The sequence below is a fragment of the Rhipicephalus microplus genome, chromosome X (assembly GCF_043290135.1).
Source record: "Rhipicephalus microplus isolate Deutch F79 chromosome X, USDA_Rmic, whole genome shotgun sequence".
Lineage (NCBI taxonomy): Eukaryota > Metazoa > Arthropoda > Arachnida > Ixodida > Ixodidae > Rhipicephalus > Rhipicephalus microplus.
In genome coordinates, this window is record NC_134710.1 from 151,701,026 (window position 1) to 151,726,544 (window position 25,519).

The window sequence follows — 25,519 nt, forward strand, 5'->3', positions numbered from 1 at the left end:
ATCTTTCTCCACGGGCGCCCGTCCTCATGTGTGTACCCGATCACGCAGGTTTCCAGCGGGTGGCACACTAAGCCACCTTTTGGTGTATAGCGCACAAAATAACGGTCGCCCACACCTTTTTGCTCGACCCCCAGTTCTAATGAAGTGGTGCCCCTCTGAAAAAATTTCTGCTGTACACGCCTGCCATCCCCAACTTCAGCTCACAACATTCCTTGCTAATATATTATGCCTGTAGAATGCGCCCATAGCCACTGCCACTTCCTCTTAATGTTGTTTTGATCTACAGGCAAAAAACTTGGTCAGCTTCAAAAACCGATTCGTCTTAGACGAGCTGTCGTGAAATATCACACAGCTTATGAATAACTGAAAAAAAAAAAAAAAAAGACCCTGTACACAGGCAATTTTAATGAAACGTGAAATTGCCGTTTTGATCACAGTATGCAAAACCTCTCAGCATGCTCAAGGAAGTAAAACGATACCGCTGGCTGACCACTGACCTCTGGAACTGAACCAATCATTCATACACGCTACAGCAGCGAACATTGAGCGTCAACCAATACACGCTACACGCTACAGCAGCGAACATTGAGCGGCAATACACGCTACAGCAGCGAACATTGAGCGTCAACCATCGCTTATTCTTCCAAGCAGCGAAGTGCGTTGGCATTTATGTGCCACTGCATATTGCAACGTTATTGCTAGCGGCCACGTAAGTTCCAGAACAAACACGTTAAGCACAAAATCTCATCGGAAGGTTCTATTATCTAGATGGTTCGAAGTCATTTCAGCGCAGTTTGCGCAAGTGGGCGTTACACGCGTAATGGTGCGGTAACAAAAATAGAAAGGAGCACATGCGGCATTACTAACAACATTAAAACTTGTTGCAATTTGTTAAACTTGTTGCAACTTGTGCAAACTTGTTGCACTCATCCCTTCACGAGTGAAACTATTTTGTTTTTTCAGTTTATATGGTTTGACAGTCATCATCGCAGAGCATGTGCAGTGCTCGGTGGTTGCTCAGCGATGGTGCACACAGTTTTTGCGACCCCACTGCAGTCTTTATAGTTTGACCAACAGCTTCACTGTTAAGGGGGGACACGGGTCTTAAAAGGCCGAAAATTGCAAAAAAAAAACTACTCTTTGAAGTTAACATTTTTAGAATCTGCAACTATTTTTGCACTTACCCGAGAAGTTTCAAGCTTCTCGCGTCACTATTTCTGGCGCAAAATCAATTTATAACACCCCTGTAAAATGAATCGGAGCACAAATAGACGCTAAAGTCGCGCCTTTTCCACGTCGAACTGTTGCCGTTACACACGAGCTATCGTCGTCATTTTGGTCTCGTTTGGAAGGGTCGTTCTTCATCTTCCATTTCCCGTCACCAGTGGCTCGCCTTGCTCATTGGTTTTCCAGCAAAAACGCATCATCAAAAAAGCACCACCGCGCGATTATATTGGCTGCTTGGGGCACGTGACAAAATTTAGGCACCCCACTGGCCAAGTGGCGGTTCTGGCGTCTGCTTTTTAATTGTGACACGCAAGGACATGCGCCACTTAGTCGTAGTGCTGTCGACTACCTGCCGCAGTAAAGAAGTTCCTCACCGCACCAATTTGTGAAGCGGGTGTGGCGATTGTTCGTTCGCTTTGAACTTCAGAAAAAGCCCCGCTATCACTCCTGACAGGAAGGATGGCAAACTCGCGGCGTTCAACTGTGGCCGCCAAGTCACCAGTGTAAGCCTAACTCACGCACGAGCTCATCGGTTGTTGACAACGTCGCTGAAAGTGGCTGTGTTTTGGAGCTTCAACAGTTACAGGACGGCAAGTAAAAAAGCAGAAGTGAAGCTACGAGAGATAGCAATCTTTGCAACGATGGAACGGAAGCGATGGAATGGAAGCGTAGTCTTATTGCTAAACGCGGCGATGCCGCGGTGTTCCCCACGTCCGACGTGAACGGCGTGATGGGTCGACGTGAGCCCACGCAATGAAGGCTACTGGCAACAGGTAGAGTGCTTGTAACGACGCGTCTGCAACGATGAACATATTGCGCCGCGGCTTCCACTCGAAAATGCGACAATCTTGCGTGAAAAGGAAACTAACACCTCGTTGCTCTTGGAGCCTTGAAATTGATGAGCAAGTGCACGAGTTCGGTCCGCGACATCAACAACTCGTCTGGACAAGCCGGAAAATTGCTTTATTATGGGATGGATCACGGATTACGCATGCACATTTGTCGCACATAGGTGTCACCGAACTTGTAAGCGGCCTAGTCGGCAGACGAGCCCAAGGCGACCGCATCAGCTCGCAAGTGTGCCTGTTCAGAAAACATGCAGCGGGCATTGAAAAAACTCCATTTAGGCGACTCAAAACAGAAGGACTACATGCCTGGTGCCTATTGAGAAAGCTGAATTTGCAAATCATAGTAAATAAACAGCTTTTCCATGCTACTGTCTGCCCAAAATGGACTTGTGTTTTTGCATGATTTCTCATTCGAATTTTGCTGCAGTTGCAAACTTGTCTAAAAGATATCTCTGCCTCCATAACAGCCAAGACTCATTTTGTTGTGACATGTAGCTGTATCTTTAGTTTACACAATGGCAAGATTATACCGGCAAACAATAGGTAATTTTAGGAATCTCAAAAACTTCTTTATAAATGCATGAAAATATCTGACATTTCGTCTCAAGTACAGTGTCCCCCCTTAAACACTTTCGTTTCGCCTGGCAGTTCATCATAGCAGACGCCATTGTGCATAATCTGGCCTGTAAGTACGCTTTCACCCCCATATCGGCACCCAGCCGGAAGAACAACGCACCACACTGCCCTGCAGATGAGCCAGCAGGCGGTTCGCTGTGGCCGGGTTACAATAAACTCGACTAAAGCTTCGCAAAGAACCTTTTTGTTGAGCAGGGTCGAACAGCGCGCAAGACTGCATCAATGTTGCAGTTCTCATGAAGTCGAACTCTCCACCCAGCCATTGTCGCCTACAAGAGGTCGCGACAAATAACCGACCGTTTGGAAGCATAAGAAGGCGTTGCAGCAGAAGTTCTCGGGGATCGAGCACCTGGGCTGCCGTGTTCGATAAACTTCTGGAACACTGTAGCTGAACACAGCCATAGACCGCTGCCGACGTTCGTGTCAGCGACCATCTCCCCGGAGGAGCTCAACTTTCCCCCTCCACCAGACTACCTCCTCATCCTTCGATGTCTTCAAGACATGGGTCAAGTGCGTCATTGTGTGGTGGGCTCGTGCTACCTACCGGTAGACATTTTGCCTATGTTCCTCATCAGCCGAGTGGTCCAATATCTGCACCCTTCATAGTGGGTGGATCCCCCGAGACTTAACGACACCCATAGGTCGGCACATTGAGAGACTACTCACTCATACTCTCCACAATTTTTTCAGCCTTCACCCTCACGTTCGCACTCACGTCTACTCCCACTCATAGGCCCTCACTCACGGTCATACTCATGCCTACTCACTCATGTTCATACTCACTCCTACTCGCACTCACTCACGTTCATACTCACTCCTACTCGCACTCACTCACGTTCATACTCACTCCTACTCGCACTCACTCACGTTCATACTCACTACTACTCACACTCATGAGTACTCATTCACGTTCAAACTCACTCCTACTCACACTGAACGTACTGATTCACGTTCATACTCTTACTCATACTCATGAGTACTCACTCACGTTTATACTCACTTATACTCATATTCAGAGTACTCACGTCCATACTTCTACTCACTCACGTTCAAACTTACGCCAACTCACTCTAGACCCTCACTCACGTTCATACTCGCACTGATGAGTACTCACTCATTTCATACTCACGACTACTCACACTTGTGAGTACTCACTCGCTTTCATACTCGCACCAGCTAGCACTCATAGGCCCTCACTCACATTCATACTCACGTCTACTCACTCTTAGAGAAACACGGACTGCTGGGCGAGTTGGCAATATATTTAACCGAGGTGCGCGAAAAATTGAGGTACAAAAGGATGACACCTTGAGACAGCGCAGTGTCTAGGTGTCTCCTTTTTGTACTTCAATTTATCGTGCACCTCAATTAAGACTCACAGTTACTCACCTTTATACTTACGCCTTCCCATACTCAGGCGCACTCACTCACGTACTTTTACATTTACATACTTGCGAGTACTCACTCATGTTCATACTCACGCCAGCTAGCACTCATAGGCCCTCACTCACATTCATACTCACGTCTACTCACAGTGATGAGTACTCACTCATGTTCATACTCACGCCTATTCACAGTCACTCACGTTCATACTCACACTCATTGTAATGGCTCACATTCATACAACTACTCAAAACACGGACTGCTGGGCGAGTTGGTAATTCATTTTAACTGGGGTGCGCAAAAACAAAAATTTGAAGCACAAAAGGAAGACACCTCGAGACAGCGCGCCGTGTCCAGGTGTCTCCTTTTTGTACTTCAATTTTTCGTGCACTTCAATTAAGACTCAGTTACTCACCTTCATACTCACGCCTGCTCAAGATCATAGGCCCTCACTCACCTCCGCACTCACATAAGAATTCACCTTCATACTTACGCCTACCCATACTCAGGCGCACTCAACTCGCGTACTTTTACACTCACATACTTATCTTCACAGCAGGACAAAGAAAGGCCTCTCCCTTGTTCCGCCAGTCAACTCTGTCCTTTGCTTGCTGTTGCCACTTTATACCCACACACTTCCTAATCTCGTCTGCCCACCAAACTTTGTCTCCCCTTTTCCCGCTTTCCTTCTCTTGGAATATACAAAATAACCGTCAGAAAACGAAAGTAATGAACAACAACCTCGAAAGAAAACAGCGCTTCGAGATAGGTGGCAGTGCACTTGAAATTGGAAAAGGTATACAAGTCTACTTAGGACAGGTAGTACCTGCGGAGCCAAGCCACGAGACTGAAGTAACTAGAAGAACAAGAGTGGGGTGGAGGAGATTCGGCAAGCATTCTCGGTTCATAGCTGGTAGATTGTCACTATCCCCTCAAGACGAAGGTATATAACAGCTGCATCTTGCCGGTACTTACTAACAGCTGCATCTTGCCGGTACTTACCTACTGAGCAGAAACCTGGAGGCTTACAAAGAGGGTTCAGCTTAAATTGAGGACGACGCAGAGAGCAATGGAAAAGAAAATAGCAGTTGTAACCTTAAGAGTCAAGAAGAGAGCAGAGTGGATCAGGGAACAAACCGGGTTTAAGGATATCGTGGTTGAAAGCAAGAAGAAAAAATGGACATAGGCCCAGCATGTAGCACGTAGGCAGGATAACAGCTGGTCATTAAGCATAACTGACCGGATTTCCAGAGAAAGCAAACAGGTTAGAGGGAGACAGTAAGTTAGGTGGGCAGATGCGATTAGAAAGTTCGCAGGTACATAATGGCAGCAGCAAGCACGGGACCGAGTTGAGTGGCGGATCATGGGAGAGGCCTTTGTCCTGCAGTGGACGTTGTCAGGCCGATGATGAATATTAACATTGAGGTAGCGTTACGTGTACTCAGGTTACTCAAGAAACAATCGAGCTGAACAATTGTAGCTTTCTTTAAGGGTCGGTAGGCTCCACAAACAGGCAATGACTCAGCGTAATTACGAAGCACCTACACATTAATTTGTGTGCCATGACGCGTAGGAGACTGAGACATCGTTTAGAATCTCAGCGATGTGTTAAAAGCATTCAAAATGCGCTTTCGTAGGCTACGACGCATGCGCGCGAAATAGAGACGCTCTCGGCAGCTTCAGTATACTACACCGCCGCCGCTATGATTACCCGCCAGAACCCAAGACGTTGCCATGCCATCTGGCTCGGCCGCTTCGTTCGTTCCACAGCCCCTAGCCCGTTCTGACCGACTAGCAGGACAGGCGGGCACCGGGGCCTCACCGGGGCCACCCCGGCCGCCCGGGCGGCTGGGGTGGCCTTATTTATGCAGGGGGCCTTATTTATGGATCTGCGGACGCGGTTAACGTTCATTGGCAGTGTGCGTATGCAGGGTTATCGCGGACAGCCAAATGAAAATAATTAACGAGTTTGTTATGTGTTTTTGTACTAGCCCACGTTATGTGGATAGATAGATAGGTAGGTAACTTTATTCGGGTCCGGAAGAATCTTCACCCCGTTTTTATAGGGGCAAGACTGCGGGCCGCTCCCACGTTGGGACAGGGAGGCCAAGCCTCACTGCCGCATCGTGGGCCTTCTGGACAGCCTGGAGTTGGTCAAACCAGTTGTGGCTCGTGAGGAAAGCAGAGAAGGCTTCCTCCGTCAAGCCGTGGATTGTGTGGTGCTGCAAAGAGGGGCACGCCCAGAGCATGTGCTTAAAGTCGCTAACCGCCCCACAGTCGGGACACAGATGGGAGACCTCTGAGTACCTACTGAAGGCGGAGAGTGTAGGATAGAACTCTGTCTGAAGCCCAAGAGTCACGGCCTGGGACCTCGTGAGATGTGGCAAGGGGAAAGCCCTGCGGCTCATCTGGTAGTGGCTAGTGATCTCGTTAAAGGTGGATGTGAATGATAGAATAAATTATCAAGGGTGATTGGGCACTTATTGCACATCGTGTCTGCACTGTTGAAGGCATAATAAGCTGCCTTTAGATGCGGTTTCGTCTAACCTTTAAAAATTTTGCATCAATAATAATGGTGCAGCATGCGTTCACTCGCGCAAACGTGGAAAAAATATGGACCGCGTGGAGAACACATCGACGTACTAAATAAATATAATGATTTTATTATTATAGGTGATATAGCTCCTGGTGAAGATTTAGTAGGGCATAGTAAGTATGTGGGAAATTGAATAAAATGAACATGCCTAGCAGGGAAAGTAAAGAACTTTGATTATGCAATTATGCAATAATGGCCGTGCGTGGTGCCGGGGCTGCCACCATACACGTTTTTACCCTCGTTTGTGGTTGATGTTTTGGGGGTTTGTCTGCATCTGTGGTGACTTTCTGCTTAGTAATGGAATAGAGTGAGTGAACGTGGAACTTTGCATGGTATGCACAGTGATTCTATAGCGTACATAAAGTGATGATATCCCAAAGGCTCTAAAGCCTGACGGGGGAGGGGGTGGCAGAATGGCGGAAGGAAAGGCATATATTGCTAAAACAGATAAATTCACTTTAAATAGGGGAGCTGTTTTAAGGTTGGAGTAAGTCTGCATAGTGTACGCCATGGTCTGCCGTCTGGTAACTCGCACGGGGAAAGCCACAAAGGGCCGTTTGCCCTGTCAACCAGGCAGTACACTTTCCTTGGTTGGGAAACACGGCGGAGGAAGAAAAACGGTTGGCAAGGAGCCTCAACAAGCCTCTGTTATTCGAAACAAGCCCACATCAACGTGTCCTGCAAATTTGTTACCGGTTGGCATGTTCCAAAACTACAATTATCAGGTTGTGTCACCCGGTATATGAGTCATGCCTCATGACAATACATAGTTGCTTGCAATGCCTGTTTTGTTTTGTCTTTTTAATGTGTCGTAAGTAAAGTTGTTATAGTGAAATATTTTTAAAACTATTGCTACAGTTTCGTTTCCTCGCCAAATTGTTACGTCCTGTTCTACACACTTCATTCTTCATGGCTGCTTTCAATGAGTAGGAAAGACAACAGTTCAAGTCATAAGTCTAACGCCTCCAGCGATCACCACGTCATCATTTATCCATAATGACCATAAATAAATATGGAAACTTCATGCAGATTTCTGCCATGTCTTTCGCAGCATTTGACACGCACATCGCAGTCGCACATTATAGTTGGCTATGCTGACGCACGTGTATACAAGCGAGACATACCTTGACTGCGTAATATAAAATCGCACAAAATCTTTTCGCACTTCGCATTTTCCTCTGTCGAATAGCTCGGTGAGTTATTTGGATGTGTTTTGTTAAAATAATGCCGAAATCGAGCTCTTTCTCTCTATGTCGGTCTTTTTGCAGTAACTATAGGCAGGACGGAAATTGTTATCGGACTTGCTCACAATGAATATTTCAATATTTTTAACAGTACTTGCGCAAAGCTAGCGCATGAGTCAGTTGAATAGCTTGAAATATATGTAGAACCACTTGCTACTTAGGGTGTGTCATTTAACACACTCAGCAGTTACTGGCAAGCATTCAGACTCTATAAGCAGTAGTAACACGACCTTTCAGATAAGGGTTCATACAATCTTCAGAACTGGTTCGAAAGCAGGTCAATAATTACATGGTGTATATAGATTTCTTACAAGGATAGTTTCCGCCGATTCGAGCTTTGTTTCCAATTTCCCAGCGATTCCACAGCCTCTGAGGCTAGAAATATGCCTTCATAAATTATTTTTGTTCGTCATCTATAGTTCAGTATCCACAGAAAATGTTCCGCTGCTGAAATGCGCAAAAACGAACACAGGCATACACTTCGCGTTAAGCCTGTTTTCCTGCTGCTATAGGAACAGCTTCCTCAACATAAGTTTTATATACGCTTTCAGCAACAAATGCACGCCACCGTCTCGTGAAAGAATTAGTTACGCTGCACATACAACATCCAAGCTCGCAATCCCGCTCAATAATTTATCTCGAAACATACATTTTAACGAACAAGGCCGGAACCCCGTCTTGTAATAGGCACACGTTCTTGCAATAGGTATACGTCTTGTAATAGGACACACAGGCACAGCGTACCGTGACGAACGACGAACCAAAAGCATGCCACCAGCCGCGTGATCTTTGTCGTATTCCACACGCCAGTATACGGAATGGGTGCCTCCATTCCACTCCAATTCCGTTCCGGGGAATCAGAACTTGCCGCGATTTCATTGCTTTCAATTCCTCGGAACTAAAAACTGCCCGTTCCCACTGCGGGAATGGCCAGGCTGTTCAATTCCATTCCAGTAATTCCTTACCGTCGAAAAGGCATATTGACAGTTTTATTGAGTTAAGAATGAACGCCCCGTCAACCTGACAGGGCGTTCATTCTTAAATTCATTGACGGGGCGTTCAAAGCGATGAAACAAAAACTGCAAAAAAAATTTAAGCATTGCCATTTTTTGGGCGTGTTGGTAAATGGAACTCGAAAACACATTGAGAGTCAACATATTGAGGGCATTGCTTTGTCGTCTGCCTTATGTTGTTTGTTAGCGCTATATGTTTTCGAGCGTTTATTTCCTGTGAACAAATATATACGCCTTGGAAGGGGAAGAATATCGCGAATCCGCGTCCGGGTCTACAGTTCGAGTTTGCATAAGCACGCAAAACACGTTACCAAGGTCTAGGGTTGGTAGCTTGATGACAAATCTCGTGCAATAGCTCACCCTGCTGGTTCCCTCCCGTAGGGGCAGTTCTATCGCTACCCATAGTATTTGCATGATCAGCATGTTCAAACGAATGGTGATGCATTAATATCATTTAGGCTTGAATGTGTCACTGCATGTTTGGAGTGGTCGTGAATATGGAGAAAACTAAGATATGCTTAAACTGGAGCAAGACCCCCAAGATCTGCTTTTATCAGTTGGAACAGGGCACTGTTTGGGCAGCTTGTGCCTTTGCATCGATTACGCAACACTGGACCGCAGTACTCACGCTTGTCAAGCGCACCTCCAAAGCATGAATGGGGTGAGAACTTTTGTTCGCCTGTGCGCAGGTATGGAATCTCTTTGTCGCAATCCTCTGTCTGGTGCTAAACTGCTCATGGGATAAAATTCAGGCTGTACCGAGAGTATTCACCACTTTCGTGTGGGTGTATCATAAGGCCAACGCGCACAGATAACTTGTTTCTCCCTTCAATGTCTGCCGCACTTGTTTATACACTAACTTCCCCTCGGTTTCTCTTTTACAAATACGCTGATCGTTCATATACACTTTTACATCATGCCTACCCTTGGCTCTGGCTTGGCTCTGGCTAACTGAAAGCGCATCTAGAGAATGCGTAGTGATCTTCGACTTTAATAATAATTACTCACGTTTAACGCCCCAAAACCACCATATGACTATGGGTGACTGCGTAGTGGAGGACTCCGGAAATTTCGACCACCTGGGGTTCTTTAACGTCCACCCAAATCTGAGCACACTGGCCTACAACATCACACTCATAGTAACTCACTCATGTTCCTACTCGTTGCTACTCACACTCACAGCAACTCGCTCACCTTCGCAGTCAACTCACAGTCGAGAGTATTCACCCACATTCGTACTTACTCCTACTCACATTCATGAGCTGTCACTCCTAATCACACTCGTGAATCACACTCATGAAGAGTACTCACTCATGAAGAGTACTCACTCATGAAGAGTACTCACTCACGTTCACACTCACTCCTACTCGCACGGAAGAATACTCTCGTTCATACTCACGAGTACTCACACTCGCACTGATGAGTACTCACGTTCAAATTCACATCCACTCACACTCATGAGTACTCACGTTCATACTCACTCATACTCACACTCAAAGTGCTCACTCACGTTCATACTCACTCTTACTCACAATACTCACGTTCATATTCAATTTACTCACGCTCAGAGTAGTCACACACGTTCATACTCACTCCTATTCACACTCAGAATACTCATTCATGTTCATACTCACTCCTACTCACACTCATGAGCACCCACTCACGTGCATACTCACTTCTACTCACACTGAAAGTACTCACTCACGTTCTACTCACTCCTACTCACACTGAAAGTACTCACTCACGTTCTACTCACTCCTACTCATACTCATCAGTACTCACTCACGTTCTACTCACTCCTACTCATACTCATCAGTACTCACTCATACTCACACTCACCACATTCAAATGAGTATGAATGAGTGTGAGTGAGTGTACTCATGAGTGAGTATGCCGAGCTATGACGGCACCCGATTCCCAACAACAGTAGTCACTGCCTTCTTCGAACTGCCGGGTACGTGAAACGGCGGGCTATAAAAGCCGAAGACGCTTGAACACAAAAGCTGAACATTTCCACAGTATTTTCTCTGCCATGATGTAAATGAAACCTTCGTTCGGTCTTTAAGAACACGTCTCCTCACTGGTGAAGATTGGCTATATGGACTAAGGTGAGGAGCCACCGTAACGAAGCCCGCCGTACCTGCCATCGACCTTCATACTCTTTGCAACCCATAAGAGTCGCATATACACAAAAATGCCCCCCTGACAAGGTTCGTGCATCTTGTTCATGTGGCGCAGGATTCATGCATGAACCGAAATACAGCATGACTGAACTAATTTGATATGGACGCAATTGCGTTCTTTGTGAAGACCATGCGTGTCGCTCAGTCGATGATAAAACTCGACTGAATTTGGCGCTGCACACACAAATAGCCATTTAGACGCAGAATAGCGCAAATTGGCACAGCCCTTCCACCCCCGACTACACCGTAGCTCAGGGTTAGAGTTTGCATGCCTGGACAGCTCAATTGATGGCACAAACTACAGGTGCTCAACGCGGCCTGCATTTCTCGCTGAAATAAGTGCAACAGAAAATTTTGAGGCTGATCGGGCATTTTGGCAAAGCGTGGTGCAATTCGACCAAATATTTCGGTTTTGGAGCAGCTCGGCACAAAAATTTGGAATTGTATCAAATTGGCGCAACCAGTACAGCTGTTGCCCTCTTGTCTGTCTGATAACATAATTCAATTGCAAATGCTCAAATTCGTGATTTATTTAAAGGGACTGTCTACCGCAAGGAAAAAGTTTTCCGACTGTGGCACCAATGAAAAGATCGTTCACTAGGGTGGCAACAAGCATGCTTTCATGCCAGAAAGAAATCGTCGCAGTTTAGCATTGATATATGGCACAGACAGGAGCACCAGTGAAAGAAGAGAAGGAAGAGTGACGTTGCTGCTCGCGCTCACTCCGCTTGGCAGCTGGTCGGCTTTACCTCTGCGTTTCCCCCAATAAACGCGTCTTCCGCTCACTGCTAAAGGCGCACTAACAAGACATTCTACATATTAAAAAAAAAATGGTGATAATGCTATTAATTCAAGATGGCATTGCTAACTGTTTCAAACAATTCACTTAAGACACTTCACGAAGACTTAAGAGTCTCCGGCTCACTGCTAAAGGCGTATTAACAAGTGGTGAAGGTGCTGGATCCATTTCCCATCCTGGAACTCCACAACCGAACTCTACCTTCGCCGTCAACGATGTCCACCGACGCTGCACAGCAGACTCTACACCCCCACCTGTCCGCTGTCCCGGTGTCCCGAGAGAGCGAGATCGTTTGGTGGGCAAAGTCGACGACGTTTGACGGCGCAGTGCCGGCCATTGCGCGACGTCAGCGTAAGTCAGGCAGCTTTGTATCGTGCCAGAGACCAATTTTCGCTTTTTTTTTTCTCAGGCGTTCAACTGGGTGCCCGTTGGCGCTATTTGAACGACAAACGCAACCACAGCGTCCGCCACCGCTCATGAGAAGAACAAAAAATTGTGTGCATGCCTAAATTGACCACTGAGGTAATTGTTTTATCAATAACCAAACTTGATGAAGCCTGCAAAAACCGCACGTGGTTTCAGTTTTAGATTTTCACCGGCACCCACCAGTGTTGTCGGCACTCCCTCCCCCCCAGCCATGGAAGGGGGCATAACGCGGACAGAAAAATTCTGTTTTAAAAAATTCTACGCAATCTTTAGAGAAATTGCTGCAAGGTTGGACACTTCACATGGTATGCTTTTTATTGCGACACAAAACAGGAGAGCAATAAAGGACAGTTGACAGTCCCCTTAATGCAAACATAAACTGACCATTCTGGCCACAGTGGAGTGTCATTAGGTCACATGCTCTCAAGCTGTAGCAGCACTGAGGGTGGGTTATTTGAATAGGGGGCCCATTTGCTGTAAAGATTACAACAGCATTGGTGCTACCATATCAGTGTTATGCACCAGGTACATTGTGCTGACAAAAAATCTGTCTCTAATGAAACAACACAACTGATTGCTAAGCACCCACTAGAAGTTCAGGAGTCTGCCACCTAATGAAAAAACACTAACACAAAAAAGCCCTCTTACTGTGGTACCTATAAAATCAGTGGTCTTAGCAGCCAGAACCACGTAGCATGACTGGTACCCATGTTGGGTGCCAGTCATGCTATTGTGTGCAACCTGTAAACTGAGCTTTACTAGCTCAACATCAGAGGAAACCCCTATTCGTGTCATACCAGTGGCGAAGATGCAAGGTGTTTCAACTCAGACGAACCATCCCACTTACATTAAAACCAAATTAAATTCCTCAAAACTTTTGCCACTAATGTTATCTCAAAAGTGCCTACTTATGCAAGACTGTCAAACAACACCTGCAATTCAGGTGTCTGTGATAGTTTCCCAAAAGGTTTTGGACCGTTTTAGAATCGCAACAAATCGTAGAACAGGATGCTTCTGCCTACTATGGGTCGTAACTTACAGTACACTCCAACCTTGATATAACGAAATATTGGTTATAACGAAATAAATAGAAATAGTCTCGCAATTGATTTAGTTTTAAAAATAAACCATTATAGCAAATTTTCAGAAATAAACTTATTTTCATGCAAGATGCAAGTTTGTTATATTGAGGTTTTAGTGTACTACTGAAATAAATTTGCACAACATAAGCGGTAACACTTTACATTTCCCACTTGCATGATCCAGCGTAAAAGAAGTGGAGAGTTCCAATTTATCTTTACCACGAATCTGCCAAAAGCATTATATTTACAAAAAAAGTAATGACTTTTATGTTACAACTCGTACAAAATACCATTTCCATATCCAGTACGTCTTTCCACACCGTGTTAAGCTGCCAAACACTATGATCAAACATCATGGCCCAATAAATGCTAAATTTGCGTAATAAGAATACTACACTCCATGTTCAGAACAGTGCAGTGCACTGTTGCAAACGAATTGCTTGAACAAAACAAAGACTGACCCATCGTGACTGGTCATCCAGCAAGCTAAGAAAGAGTGGTGCCAGGCTACTGCGACGTGTGGTCAGAGAGCAAACGCACGAGACTGGCATGAAAACCTCTGCACAAGCCTTGCGGACCCCCCAGACGCAGTCTTCACACAGCATCTGAAAGACATCCTACCCACAAGTGCGGGTAAAAAACCGTCACACAAGCTTAGAATAAGCACTACGAGCTCTATAGAGTAAAAGCTCAGTCATAAAGATTTCCTGTCACACAAGAAAATTCGTTATCACAAAACGTGAAATACCGTATTTACTCAGACATTGCTTTGTCTTCCCTCGACAAATCCCGTAGACGACCCATCTATCAGCCTTTGCAGCGTGCGACAAAACTGACTCCGCTCATACTGAACGATTTTTAGAATTTTTGCAGCGTTGAATTAGTGAGGCTTTTTAAGTGAAGTAATTCCATGGTAACTCAGAAAAGTGTTTCAGGGCCCCTTTAAGGGGGGACGCGGCAATGTGAATGAATTTGGTCAAATTTTCAATTTTGTTTTATGTTTTTTCCTCAATCCTCACACCTTTTTTTACCTCGTAATGAAATATCATGATGTACGCTGTAGTAATTGAGAAAACAGCACTTTATCAGCATGTAGCCATCGAAAACCGCGAGAAAATCAAACCTTGAACGGTCCCCGCCGTGCCGTGAATTACGCAGCTCCCGCTCGGCCGAGCGCCGCCATCTTAGTGCCATCGTAGAGAGGAGTGATGAGAGCTGAAGATAGCCGCAGGGCCGTATTTCTCCAACGAAAAATTAAACCAGGAGAAGCAAGCGAAAAAAAGGCAAAAGTGGCATCGCGATTGATGGCAATAGTCATGTGGCGGCACATGGTGCCACTCCATTGGTTGTTCATGATTTGAATGGCTTTCGTGCGCATTTGCGCAGCAGCGAGCCAAGCGCTTTGTTCATTCTTGTGTTGATTGCTGCAGCACAACGCGCGTGTTTTGCGATGCGCCCCAGACGAACAAGTACGGAACAGTCGACGCATACGGAAAATGGTGAATGCCATAAAATTTCGGGAGAAAATGGGACCCAGGAGCGAACTTCGCTGACCTCGCCAAGCACGAAGAGCCGGTGCCCGCGGGAGATGGGGAAAGCTCCCCCATGTGTGACTGCTACAGTGCGTATGGTTGCGCTGGTCACGGCCTTCACGTGCGGTGTTGACACCCCCACGTGCAACAGTGACCGTGCTGCGATCAACAGCATGTCATTTATAACCACAGATGTTCGTGCTTCGAGTATCTAACAGAGGATTTCAGCTCCAACTCTCACTGATGAAGAGAGTGCGCAGCGGAAAGAGATGCGAGCGGACACTGAACACGTTATCGGTAACCCCGGCAACAAAGGAAATTTCAGCCACTGAAAGATGGCGGAAGTGACAATGATGTTCCCGGGGAGTTCTTTTAAGAGTATACTGGGCTCGCGCAACACGCTGAATTCGCAGCAGACGACGCGCTGGAGGCATCACCAGTTGTTCTATGGTAGCGGGAGCGTAATTTAGCAGAACTTGTATACCGATTGTGGCTGGTTATTTTGTTCGCAGATAGATGAGGCCGACAGCAAATGTATTTTCTTTCGCTGTCAGTTGATGGCACTGTAGGCGGCCTCCGCCAAGCAGTGGCCGTGCGCTCCCGTGTTCAGTTTCATAAATGACAAAATAGTACAAGAAGTATGTGGGATATGCAACTAGAAAATACATTATAGAGCTAACTCAATTATTCAGATCAGCTTTAAATAGAAACTTTCCACTCACAAGATTGTCTTCTGTACATTCCTGCCCCACAATGCTGCAGAAATCTCCAAAGTTGGCAGCACACACCTGAAAGGAAATAAATGCATTCAGTGATAGCCGAAGTGCAGCAGAACATACAACACACTTCAATAAATCTTAAGCTGAATGCCTGTTTTAATGTAAAAATGTGTAGCCAACGCTTTAAAACCTGGTTAATTCGAAGTCACCAAGACTGAAAAATCTTCCAATTAAGCGGGTTTTCGAATGAACAAAATATACAAAAGGTGCAATGCAAGGAACTTTGAATTATCGAAATAATCATGAGGCGGTCGTTTGCTGTGCTGCCAAGTTCGCAGCTCCAAGGGTTGTTTTCTCGCAATACCAGGGTCCAATACCAGGGTCCAGGGTCCAAAAGGTCTTATGATCAACTAAAATGTACGCCTGCGGAAAAACATCCTTCATTGCAACACAGTGTTGACACGTGGACATGATGTCACCTACCTGCTTCTCGCAGTGTCAGCGCATGATGCGACCATTTGCTCATTCTTTTTGGTAAAATGAATTTATTAATGGCCAGTGTGATGGAATTTGTTATGTGTTTTGGTTTTAAAATATAATCATTGAAGTTTTTTAACAGAGTTTTCGACATAGGCATTCCAGAAAGGAAAGTGTGCAAATTGCTGGAACAACCCCCAAACAGAAGTCCGCATACATCGTGAATGGCATCAGACTGACCTTTATTAATTTCATTATATTTCAAAAAAAAAATGAGTAAATCATGCGCTGACATTAGGAAAAGCATGCAACGTGGTCCCCGTGTGTCACCACTGCATTGCAGTGAAACACCTTTTCCAAAAATGATCCTTAAAATTTACCCCCCCCCCCCCCCCCCCGCCCCGCCCCGCTCTGAAAGAAGTCGCTAGGGTGCTTCATCTCTCTCATTAGCATTGCTACACTGCATTGCCTTGTGGCTCCTAAGGACCACAGTTTCCATGGATTCGTGGTGAAATCGGGATCAGGAATCTGCACATGGCAACCGAAATTTTCTAAATAACCGCACTGGTGCTGACCACCGCTTTAAATTATCCAAACTTGTACTGCAAATTATGGCAACGCAGAAATCCAAAGAATTAAATGAATCAAGGTAGGTGGGAGGGGTCCCTCAAGCAGCAATTGTGAACTTTGATTCTAAGGACGTGGTTGTTTCATTTATGAAGATGCAATGCACCCTTTTCTTAAATTAACGTATTTCAATTGCAGTGACGCTTATTCAGCATCTTCACGTTTTCTCAGCCAACTATTTTTTTGGAGACTTCACAATAGACTATCATAGTTTTTAAATGCTGAAAGTGTATGAAAAAAAAAACAATTTGAGTCTTTTTCATGTTATCTGGTACACAATATTATTGAAGACGTTGCAAAAGTATACATCACTAGAAGCGGCATTCAAATTTCTTGATAGTTCGTACTAGGCAGGACAATATATATATATATATATATATATATATATATATATATATATATATATATATATATATATGCCACTCCACTGGTGTGGAGTGGCTTATATATCAAGCAATAACGCTGGCAATCAGCCTCGACTCCGGAAACAAGATCATGAAATTGCAGGGTTAAACTCGAGCTATATTTATTTATGTGTGACATTCACTTCCCCAGTTTTTTTGTATATGGCCGGGTCAAGTGATGACGTTTTCATGTTTACACATCGCAAAACCACGGCTGTTGTGGGGCAGTTGAGTACACATGCCTTCATTGGACCGAGCACGGGTGCTAATTTGTCGACAATAGATTGTCCGGGTTCATAGCACCCGAGTGAAACAAAATTCAAGGGTTTTCAAGGACTTTTAAGGACCTAACAAATACTTTTTAGGGACCTAAACTAACATTTGAAACTGTAGAAAATGACATTATCACTTTATAGAGCATAAAATTTGTACTTTATTTTATTTCTATTGTTCGCACCATGAACGTGCTCAAGTTACCATTGCCTTTGTGTGCAATGTGTTTTGTACTCTTCCATGCGACTTGCCCAGAGCAGACTTCCCCCATTGATGACGCGACGAAGCTCTTCCCACATAGGAAGACTTTGCCTGATGAGGGTTTAACGTGTATGGTGCGATGCACTCCCTATAAGCAGCAATGCATGACCAAGACGGCTGGAATTTGCACTTGCCCGGCATAGTTCCTCTATGAGCGATGGGACTGCGGATATCCACGCACACTTCCAGTCTCCACAAAAAAGCCAGGCTTGGCTCCATTGCTGCTGTAATCACGCAAGCGCTACCACAACTACAGTGCACTAAAAGAGTATGCTGTACTACAACAGTGCACTTTGGCTAGAGAAACGGATTGGATTGTATGGTTTGTTGGCTTGATAGCACATCATTGCCAGGCAAGCAAAAAAAATCCACAAAATGATGGCTTCGATTGACAAAATTCAAAGACTTTTAAGGCCCTCAAACAAATTTAAGGGTTTTTAAGGCCATGAAAATTGCATTTCGAAATTCAAGGGTTTTCAAGTGTTTCAAGGACCGCTAGGAACCCTGATAGTAGAACAAAGAAGCAGTAATGGATGACAGAACTGCATAATGGAAACTGCCAGAAGACAAGCGCGTTGAAGTGCCATCAGGATTCGCCAGTGCCAGCAGAGAGGCTAACATGAAAAGACCGAACGGATGGTTTTATAGTCGATAGACAAAGAAGACCAAAATTGGGCGCACAAGCTGGAGTCAGAACAAAAAATATTGACAAATAACCTGAGTGAACAGAGTCAAGTATAACCGAGCGTTCATGCCATTTGTTTTCCCACTGCAGCTCTTACCAAAACGACCCTCCTCACTTTCTTTCGGAGAGAGGCTCTCAACGTGTGTGTCAAGTGCCATCTATTTGTTTCAAATATAACCTCTTGTCGTCCACCAGCTGCTGTTCGGCATTTTTTTGCCTCCGCATGTTTTGCCGAGATGAGTTGAGTCTGTGTGCGGTTCCGCAAATGACCACAGATAGCCAAACTTCCTCAATAGAAGGAATGCGCGAGCATTTTTACGAAAACAAACATCAGTACCACATGGCGTTGGACAGTGTTCCGAAATAACCGAAACTAATGACGAAGGCACCAAAGGCGCAGCATTAGAAAAACTAGACAAGTCGGCACTTAGAAAAAAAAAAAACTAAAGATTAGAGATAACAGGAAGGTGGTGGCACGACTCCTGGATGCAACATTGTTCGCAGTCAGCGACTGGCGGTGTGAACGTAAACATATGCTTGTCGGGCGAGGACCGGAGCACATTTTGTGTGTGTGCACGTGTATGTGTAGCCAACTAATATGCACTCACTCGGATATTCTCCCAGAAAAATATCCCTAATTGAGAATAAATAGAACATTTCCATGCAATTTGTTCCGATTATGTGTTTACTGTTGAATGTAAGGTTGAATTAGTTGCATTATCATAAGAGCATCGTGAAGGAAAGAGACGAAAACATACAAAAGCGCAGGAACGCAAGTAGTTGTGTTCGCATTTTTCAGCCTTCCATAGCTGTTTTCGTCTCGCAGTTTTCATATTCACTTCATAACAGCTCGCTCAATTGTGAGCACTGCGCTCAATTGTCAGCATTGAAGTTATGGTCACTGAAATTTTAGAGGCTCGAGTCCACTTTTATGAGATTGTACATATGTTAAGTATTACTTTGTGGCTGTTGCATCCGATACTGTTTTGTTTGAATACTAAAGACGTGTTTGGATGAAGTAAAAAGTCTTATTTTGTGCTAAATGAACAGTGGCAACTGCAATTACTGAGGTTAGTTATTCCAAATGAAATGATTAAGCCTGAAGCAATGTTTCCTGAAGTGACACTCAGAGTTGCTATAATTTCGATGCATTAGGAAAGGTGTAGCTCTTTCGGTTTGTAAATGTGCTCACAATTACTTCAGCAAAAACTGATCGGTGTGCAAGCTTGCATCTCGCGCAAGACAATACCGAAAACTTGCAAGGGCTGCAAATATGTAAAAGCAAGATCAGTAACCAAATGTGCACACGCTAGACAGATAATAGATTTCGCGGGTCGCACAATGATGCATGAGCTCAATCGTAACCAAAGTAAACGCGCCGCACGTTCGATTCCGTGGGCGCTTGTGAAACCAGTCACCTCCTGGTGGCGTTGCAGCGGCGGTCCAGGTAACTAGACCTGTCACGCCGGTTTCGAAGCACGCAGCAGGCCGTACCCGTGCGCCACTGAATAAAAAAATCCAGCGGCCATAGTACTGTTATGTTAAAGCAGATCTAAATAAATTTGCTGCCAGCCTCACTTTGTATAACATTACAATTTGTTACTATCGCATTCATTTCTCCGCCCTTGCAATGCACACAACCGACTCAGTTATGTTCAGCCGCCCCTTTTTTTTAACCTGAACGCACGAGCATCAACAGTAGAATTGATAAGTACGATATATCAGAGCACAGTCCTGGAAGGAATGAGATTGCACTCGATAAGCAGTCCTGTGCACCTTGCACCTGTGTTTGCCAGGCTGTTTTTTTTCTCAAATGCTGCCTCCCCCCCCCCCCCCCCATCAAGTAATTGTAAAGCCCACCAATTGGAGGCGCAGCCGCTGCAATTGCCGTGAGGTTCAGGCTTGGACCAAGTGATCTCTCCTCGGTCTGGCGAAGGAAAGCTGGCGGTTGAATGCCTTGTTTGTAACTGCGACTTTGCGGTGTTTTCACTTTTGAACAGCATTGTTTTGCTCTCACTCCACATGTACAAAATTCCACACTTCAAAATCCAGAAATTTGCAGTAAAAGTTATCGTCAGCGTGCCACAGTGCACAACATCAGCGATGCCACTGTTACAGCCGCTGGCAGTCTCTTTGTTGTAGTGGTTGTTATTTCAAGCCTATGAGGTTAAAATGAGCACCGACCATGAATGTTTACATAACAGTAGAATGTTTCAGTTTTCACACAAGAGCTTTGTTCGCAATGAAAAACGACTGTACAAACCGTACAAATTATGTATATCTTAAAATACGCCGTACATGCTACAAGAGGGGGAAGTTACAGTCATTACATTTAACAAACTACACCGTTGTTTAAATTGTCAAGATAAAGCCCGGAGGTTGAGTTCTTTTCTCTCAATTTTCTCTCTTTTCTCTAAATCAATTTTACTCTATTTCGGTCTATTTGGTAGCCAGTTGCTTCTGTGTCTTCAGTCGGCGCGCTTGACAAAATTTCTAAGCGCTTAGCACTGACTGTAACACGTAACACGCTTAACACTTCATTCAACAGCATTGTATATACTTTACACATGTGTTGCCACTCCTCCCCATGTTCCAGTGGGCAATGTAAAGGGGATTCATCATCATCATCAGCCTGACTACGTCCACTGCAGGACAAAGGCCTCTCCCATGTTCTGCCAGTTAACCCGGTCCTGTGCTTGCTGCTGCCAATTTATACCCGCAAACTTCTTAATCTCATCTGCCCACCTAACCTTCTGTCTCCCCCTAACCCACTTGCCTTCTCTGGGAATCCAGTTAGTTACCCTTAACGACCAGCGGTTATCCTGTCTACGAGCTACACGCCCGGCCCATGTCCATTTCTTTATTTCAGCTATGATATCCTTAACCCCAGTTTGTTCCCTAATCCACTCTGCTCTCTTCCTGTCTTCTAAGGTTACACCTACCATTTTTCTTTCCATTGCTCACTGCGTCCTCAATTTAAGCTGAACCCTCTTTGTAAGTCTCCAGGTTTCTGCTCCGTAGCTAAGTACGGAGCAAGATACAGCTGTTATATACCTTTCTCTTGAGGGAAAGAGGATTCACAGTCACCCAAATGATCCCCCGGTGTTTCGCCAACTCATTCTCATTCACTTCGTGGACATGCGGGGAATTAATTTTGCAGCATGTACAAGAGTTCACGAGTCATTCGTGCAGATGCCTGCCATGATGGCACATTTAGTGATCTCAACCACATCCTTAGAATTGAAGTTTACAGCTGCTGCTAGAGTAATCACAGCCGTTAGAAAACCAAAACTACAGTCAAACCCCTTTATAACAGACACTGATATAAGATACAAATGGGCATAAGAGACACTAGTGTGCCTACAGTAAAATACTGGTTGAAAAAAGAAATGCTATGTGGTGCTCTGCTTATATTAGACATCTGATATATGAGACAAGAATTGCTGCCCAGAGGGTGCCTCTTAGAAAGTGGTTCAACGGTATACCAGTTTCCAGTACGGGGCTTGATGGCTATCGCACCTTGCGACTGAATACAGGTGCTACGGCGCAATACACGATAAATGAGCTTGGCGCCACAGAGGCAGTTTGGTGCGGGTGAATAAGTTTGGCACTCTATGGCACAAATGGAAGAGCTGTTCCACCCCAAAATATGGCCCTATATGGCATGCTCTAAACTGCAGATTTGGAACAAGATAGAACAAGGGACCGCTCTTGGAAGTATTCCATTACTGCTTGCCTAAGCATTCATAGACATTGAAGTCAATGCAATTACTACATTGAAAAGGCCTTGCAAGAATTTGTAATACAGCTAGAAAATGAGCTCCTTTGAATCTGTGAGCCAAACATTACAGTGCAGCATACCGCAGTGAATTGATAATTTCGTTTCAATAACTGCTATAATTCTCTCTTTAAAAACAACTAAACCACAGACTGACCTATTTTTACGTACAACCCATAAGCAGATTAAAGTGTTCGCATGCTGCATAGCAATCAATGAAACACTCGCCAGCAAATTGAGCGGTATACTCTGGTTGACAGCTAAGGGTGCTGGTAAGGTTTCATAGCGAAAACAGAGTAGACTAATAATTATAAGTGCCAATACAATACGCAATGCCTTTACAGTAATTCTTTTCATTCCACAACGGCCCCTGGTAAATATTTTGTCAGGTGAAGTGTGATCATCGAATGGACAGCTTTTAATCTTCATAGTATAGTACTTGCCTTTCGGATATGGAAGGAAGAGTCTTGACAAAGATTGACGAATCTTGGAAGAAACAATGCAGCAGTTGTTTCTTTTCCAATGTAAGGTGCCATTTTAGTCATCAGCTGGAACGATAAAATGGAGCACGTTGAACAGCCACATAGCATTAAGAGCATGCCACCACGTTTGCTACATTATAGCAGTAGTTTGTCAAAGAAAGGAGAACACAATACCACCTAAAGCTTGTCTTTTGTTTAATGTATATGACAAATTATGTCTAGCTGGTCCTCACACTCCCGATTGATTTGTGGGGTTTAACGTCCCAAAACACCCATATGATTATGAGTGACGATGTAGTGGAGGGCTCTGAAAATTTCGACCACCTGGGGTTCTTCAACGTGCACCCAAATCCGAGTACACGGGTCTATAACATTTCCGCCTCCATCGGAAATGCAGTCACCACAGCCGGGATTTGATTCCGCAACCTGCGGGTCAGCAGCCGAGTACCTCAGCCACTAGACCACCGTGGCGGGCATTCTCAAATTCCTGGTCAAGAACATTTATGAAGGAGCATCACACATGGACGTAATATGCACAGATGTGGCCCCATCTTTCTTGCTTATCCTCAGCACACCAGAAAAATGGAGGTCAGTTAACTTGGCACACAATGCGATTAACACTCCGAGAAGCCTCGGGATGCAAGGACAGCTTGTAGATTTTGACATTAGCTAATTATTGGAAATGCTAGAACAAATTAAACTGTCCTGTTACCATGCCTCCAAAAGGTAGGCATAACTTCCAGAGCCCGCCTACTCTCTCTCTTTCTCTCTTGGCTTTAGCTAACATTAGTAGCAGCTAGAAGCTCCCTTGCATTCAGGTTCCAGCAAAGAAGCACATCGAAATTCAGCCGTACCTCCCGTTTTTGTTTTTCTATTTAGCATCTCGTTTTTTCCAGTGAAGGCACTGCAAGCACTTCACTGCATCAAGTCCCCTGCCATGGTCAGTCCCATTCCAAGCCTGAAATGGGTGCGCACACACTCTCGACTACAAAGCAGCTACTAAAGTTGGAAAGTAGCCAGAAACGTAGGCATGTATGCGTGACCTTTCACTTTTTAGAGGAGCAGCTCCCATAAAACAGTGGCCCACAGTCTTTACTTTAAAATTTCAACCACTTCTGCACCATTCAGGCATTTCACGTTTTTTACTCGACCAGACCATGTAGTGATAAGGTGCCTGGTGAGGTTCACTCCGATGACAGTTACTTAAACACTTTTATCAGATTTGGAGAACATAAAATTATTTGAAGAGCTTGATGAATGATTGGCCCATGTTTTGGTGTACAAATTGACAGCCAACATCGATTCAAAACAGAATTTCTCAGTTTCTCGAGGGTGAAACAGAGATACCACACTTCTTGCAGTCGCAGTAAGGACTCATTACATGTGGCATACACTCTGGCCTGTATAACGATTATAAACCAGATATAGCAATTTATTGGTTACAACAAAGTAGATGAATAACCCTGCCACAGAGACAGTGTGACAGAGCTGTTTATAACAAAATACTGGATACAAAAAAGTCATTTCCCAGGTAGACGTGACTGTTATGACGTTTGAGTGTATTAGCCTCAACATGACAGCATGTTAACTTTTTTCTACAAGGAGACGCGCTAAACCTTCAAGGCCTCTGTTTTGTAGTGTTGCCTTTTGTTTTACACCTAATTCAACGCATGTCATCCACATCTCTCAGCCAGCCAATTACACCAACTTGGCCTGACCGTAGCTCTGACCACTGGTGCTGATTGAGTGCAAAGGCATTAACATTGCAAAAGGCATCACCAAAAAATGTTGACCCAATTAACACGGTTCAATTAATACCTGTACGCGCTTTTTCTTTTTCAGTCGAAGTGGTCAGATGGACAAAAAAAAATTTTATTCCGACAATATTGACTAACGGAGAACTTAAACTTGTCTGGATTTCTGGAATGCAGCCAAGCAGTCATCCACGGCAATATTTCCAATATGATGAATGCCTGACAACATGGCACTTAGGATAATAATATTAAGTACGTGATATCCCATAGATTATAAAGCAATAATAGTACACACAATGAATTGTACACACAATGAATTGCAAGATTTATTAGATTACAGTCGAACCCATTTATAACAAACTCGAAAGTACCGCAATAAGTGGTCATATCAGTATGTTGTATATGGACTTGCTTATAAAAAGATACACTTAGCAACCAAACCTGTTTTTTGTTTGTTTTTTCCTTATATTCAGCAACGCCCGCTTTCTCACGAGTTAATTAAACCACATTCGCAAAAAACTCGTGTGGTACCGCCATGTGTAACTAATCATCGCTGTCTAGTTGAGTGCAACATTTTACTTGCTCTGCTCTCCAAGTCACATGCTGGGTCGTTTATGTATGCATGGGTTTGTGCATTCTTCATGCATGCTTCACTCCAGATCATGCTAGAGTGCAGAGCCTCTTCATTTAACACGAGACATGCAGCTCGCAAGCAACGTGCAAGCGGCCTTGCATAACACGGCGACAACGAACTTGTTAATGGCAGCATGACACGCTTGCACTGTGCCGTCACTTCGCGCGCTTTGAAGATGTTAAACCTGTACACATATCTGCGCGCGGCTGTGAAAAGGATGCCGGTGATGATTGAAAATTGTGCATTCATCACCCGCCACCTGGCCTTTTCTCTTTTCTGATCTTTATCCGTAAAAGGGGAACTCTGATGCATTTTCGACCAAAGTAAGATATTGACAGCCCTGAAAAAGCTAGATTAGATAATTTTGTCCAGGCACTCAATTTTAATAAAGCAATAAACAAAGAGTAAACGAAGGAGCTGCTCCGTCATCCGTGGGGGGTATCGGACGACCTCAAT

The 25,519-nt window shown here is 44.7% G+C and overlaps 1 protein-coding gene across 7 annotated transcripts in view; it reads right to left on the reverse strand.

The window, feature by feature from the left end:
* Window positions 1-25,519, reverse strand: part of LOC119177035 (serine/threonine-protein phosphatase 4 regulatory subunit 1) — a 148,846-nt gene that overhangs the window by 65,931 nt on the left and 57,396 nt on the right. For 5 of the 7 annotated variants that reach the window (XR_012887053.1, XM_075878006.1, XM_075878005.1 and 2 more), the window contains 3 exons: window positions 22,637-22,741; window positions 15,692-15,757; window positions 13,899-14,054 (listed from right to left, as the gene is read on the reverse strand). Coding sequence is in view for 6 of the 7 variants with exons in the window: in XM_075878006.1 (XP_075734121.1) it covers window positions 13,899-14,054; window positions 15,692-15,757; window positions 22,637-22,741 (327 nt within the window). In the remaining variant the exon portion in view is untranslated. The remainder of the gene's footprint in view (window positions 1-13,898; window positions 14,055-15,691; window positions 15,758-22,636; window positions 22,742-25,519) is intronic. The other 2 variants (XM_075878008.1, XM_075878007.1) reach the window with 2 other exon arrangements.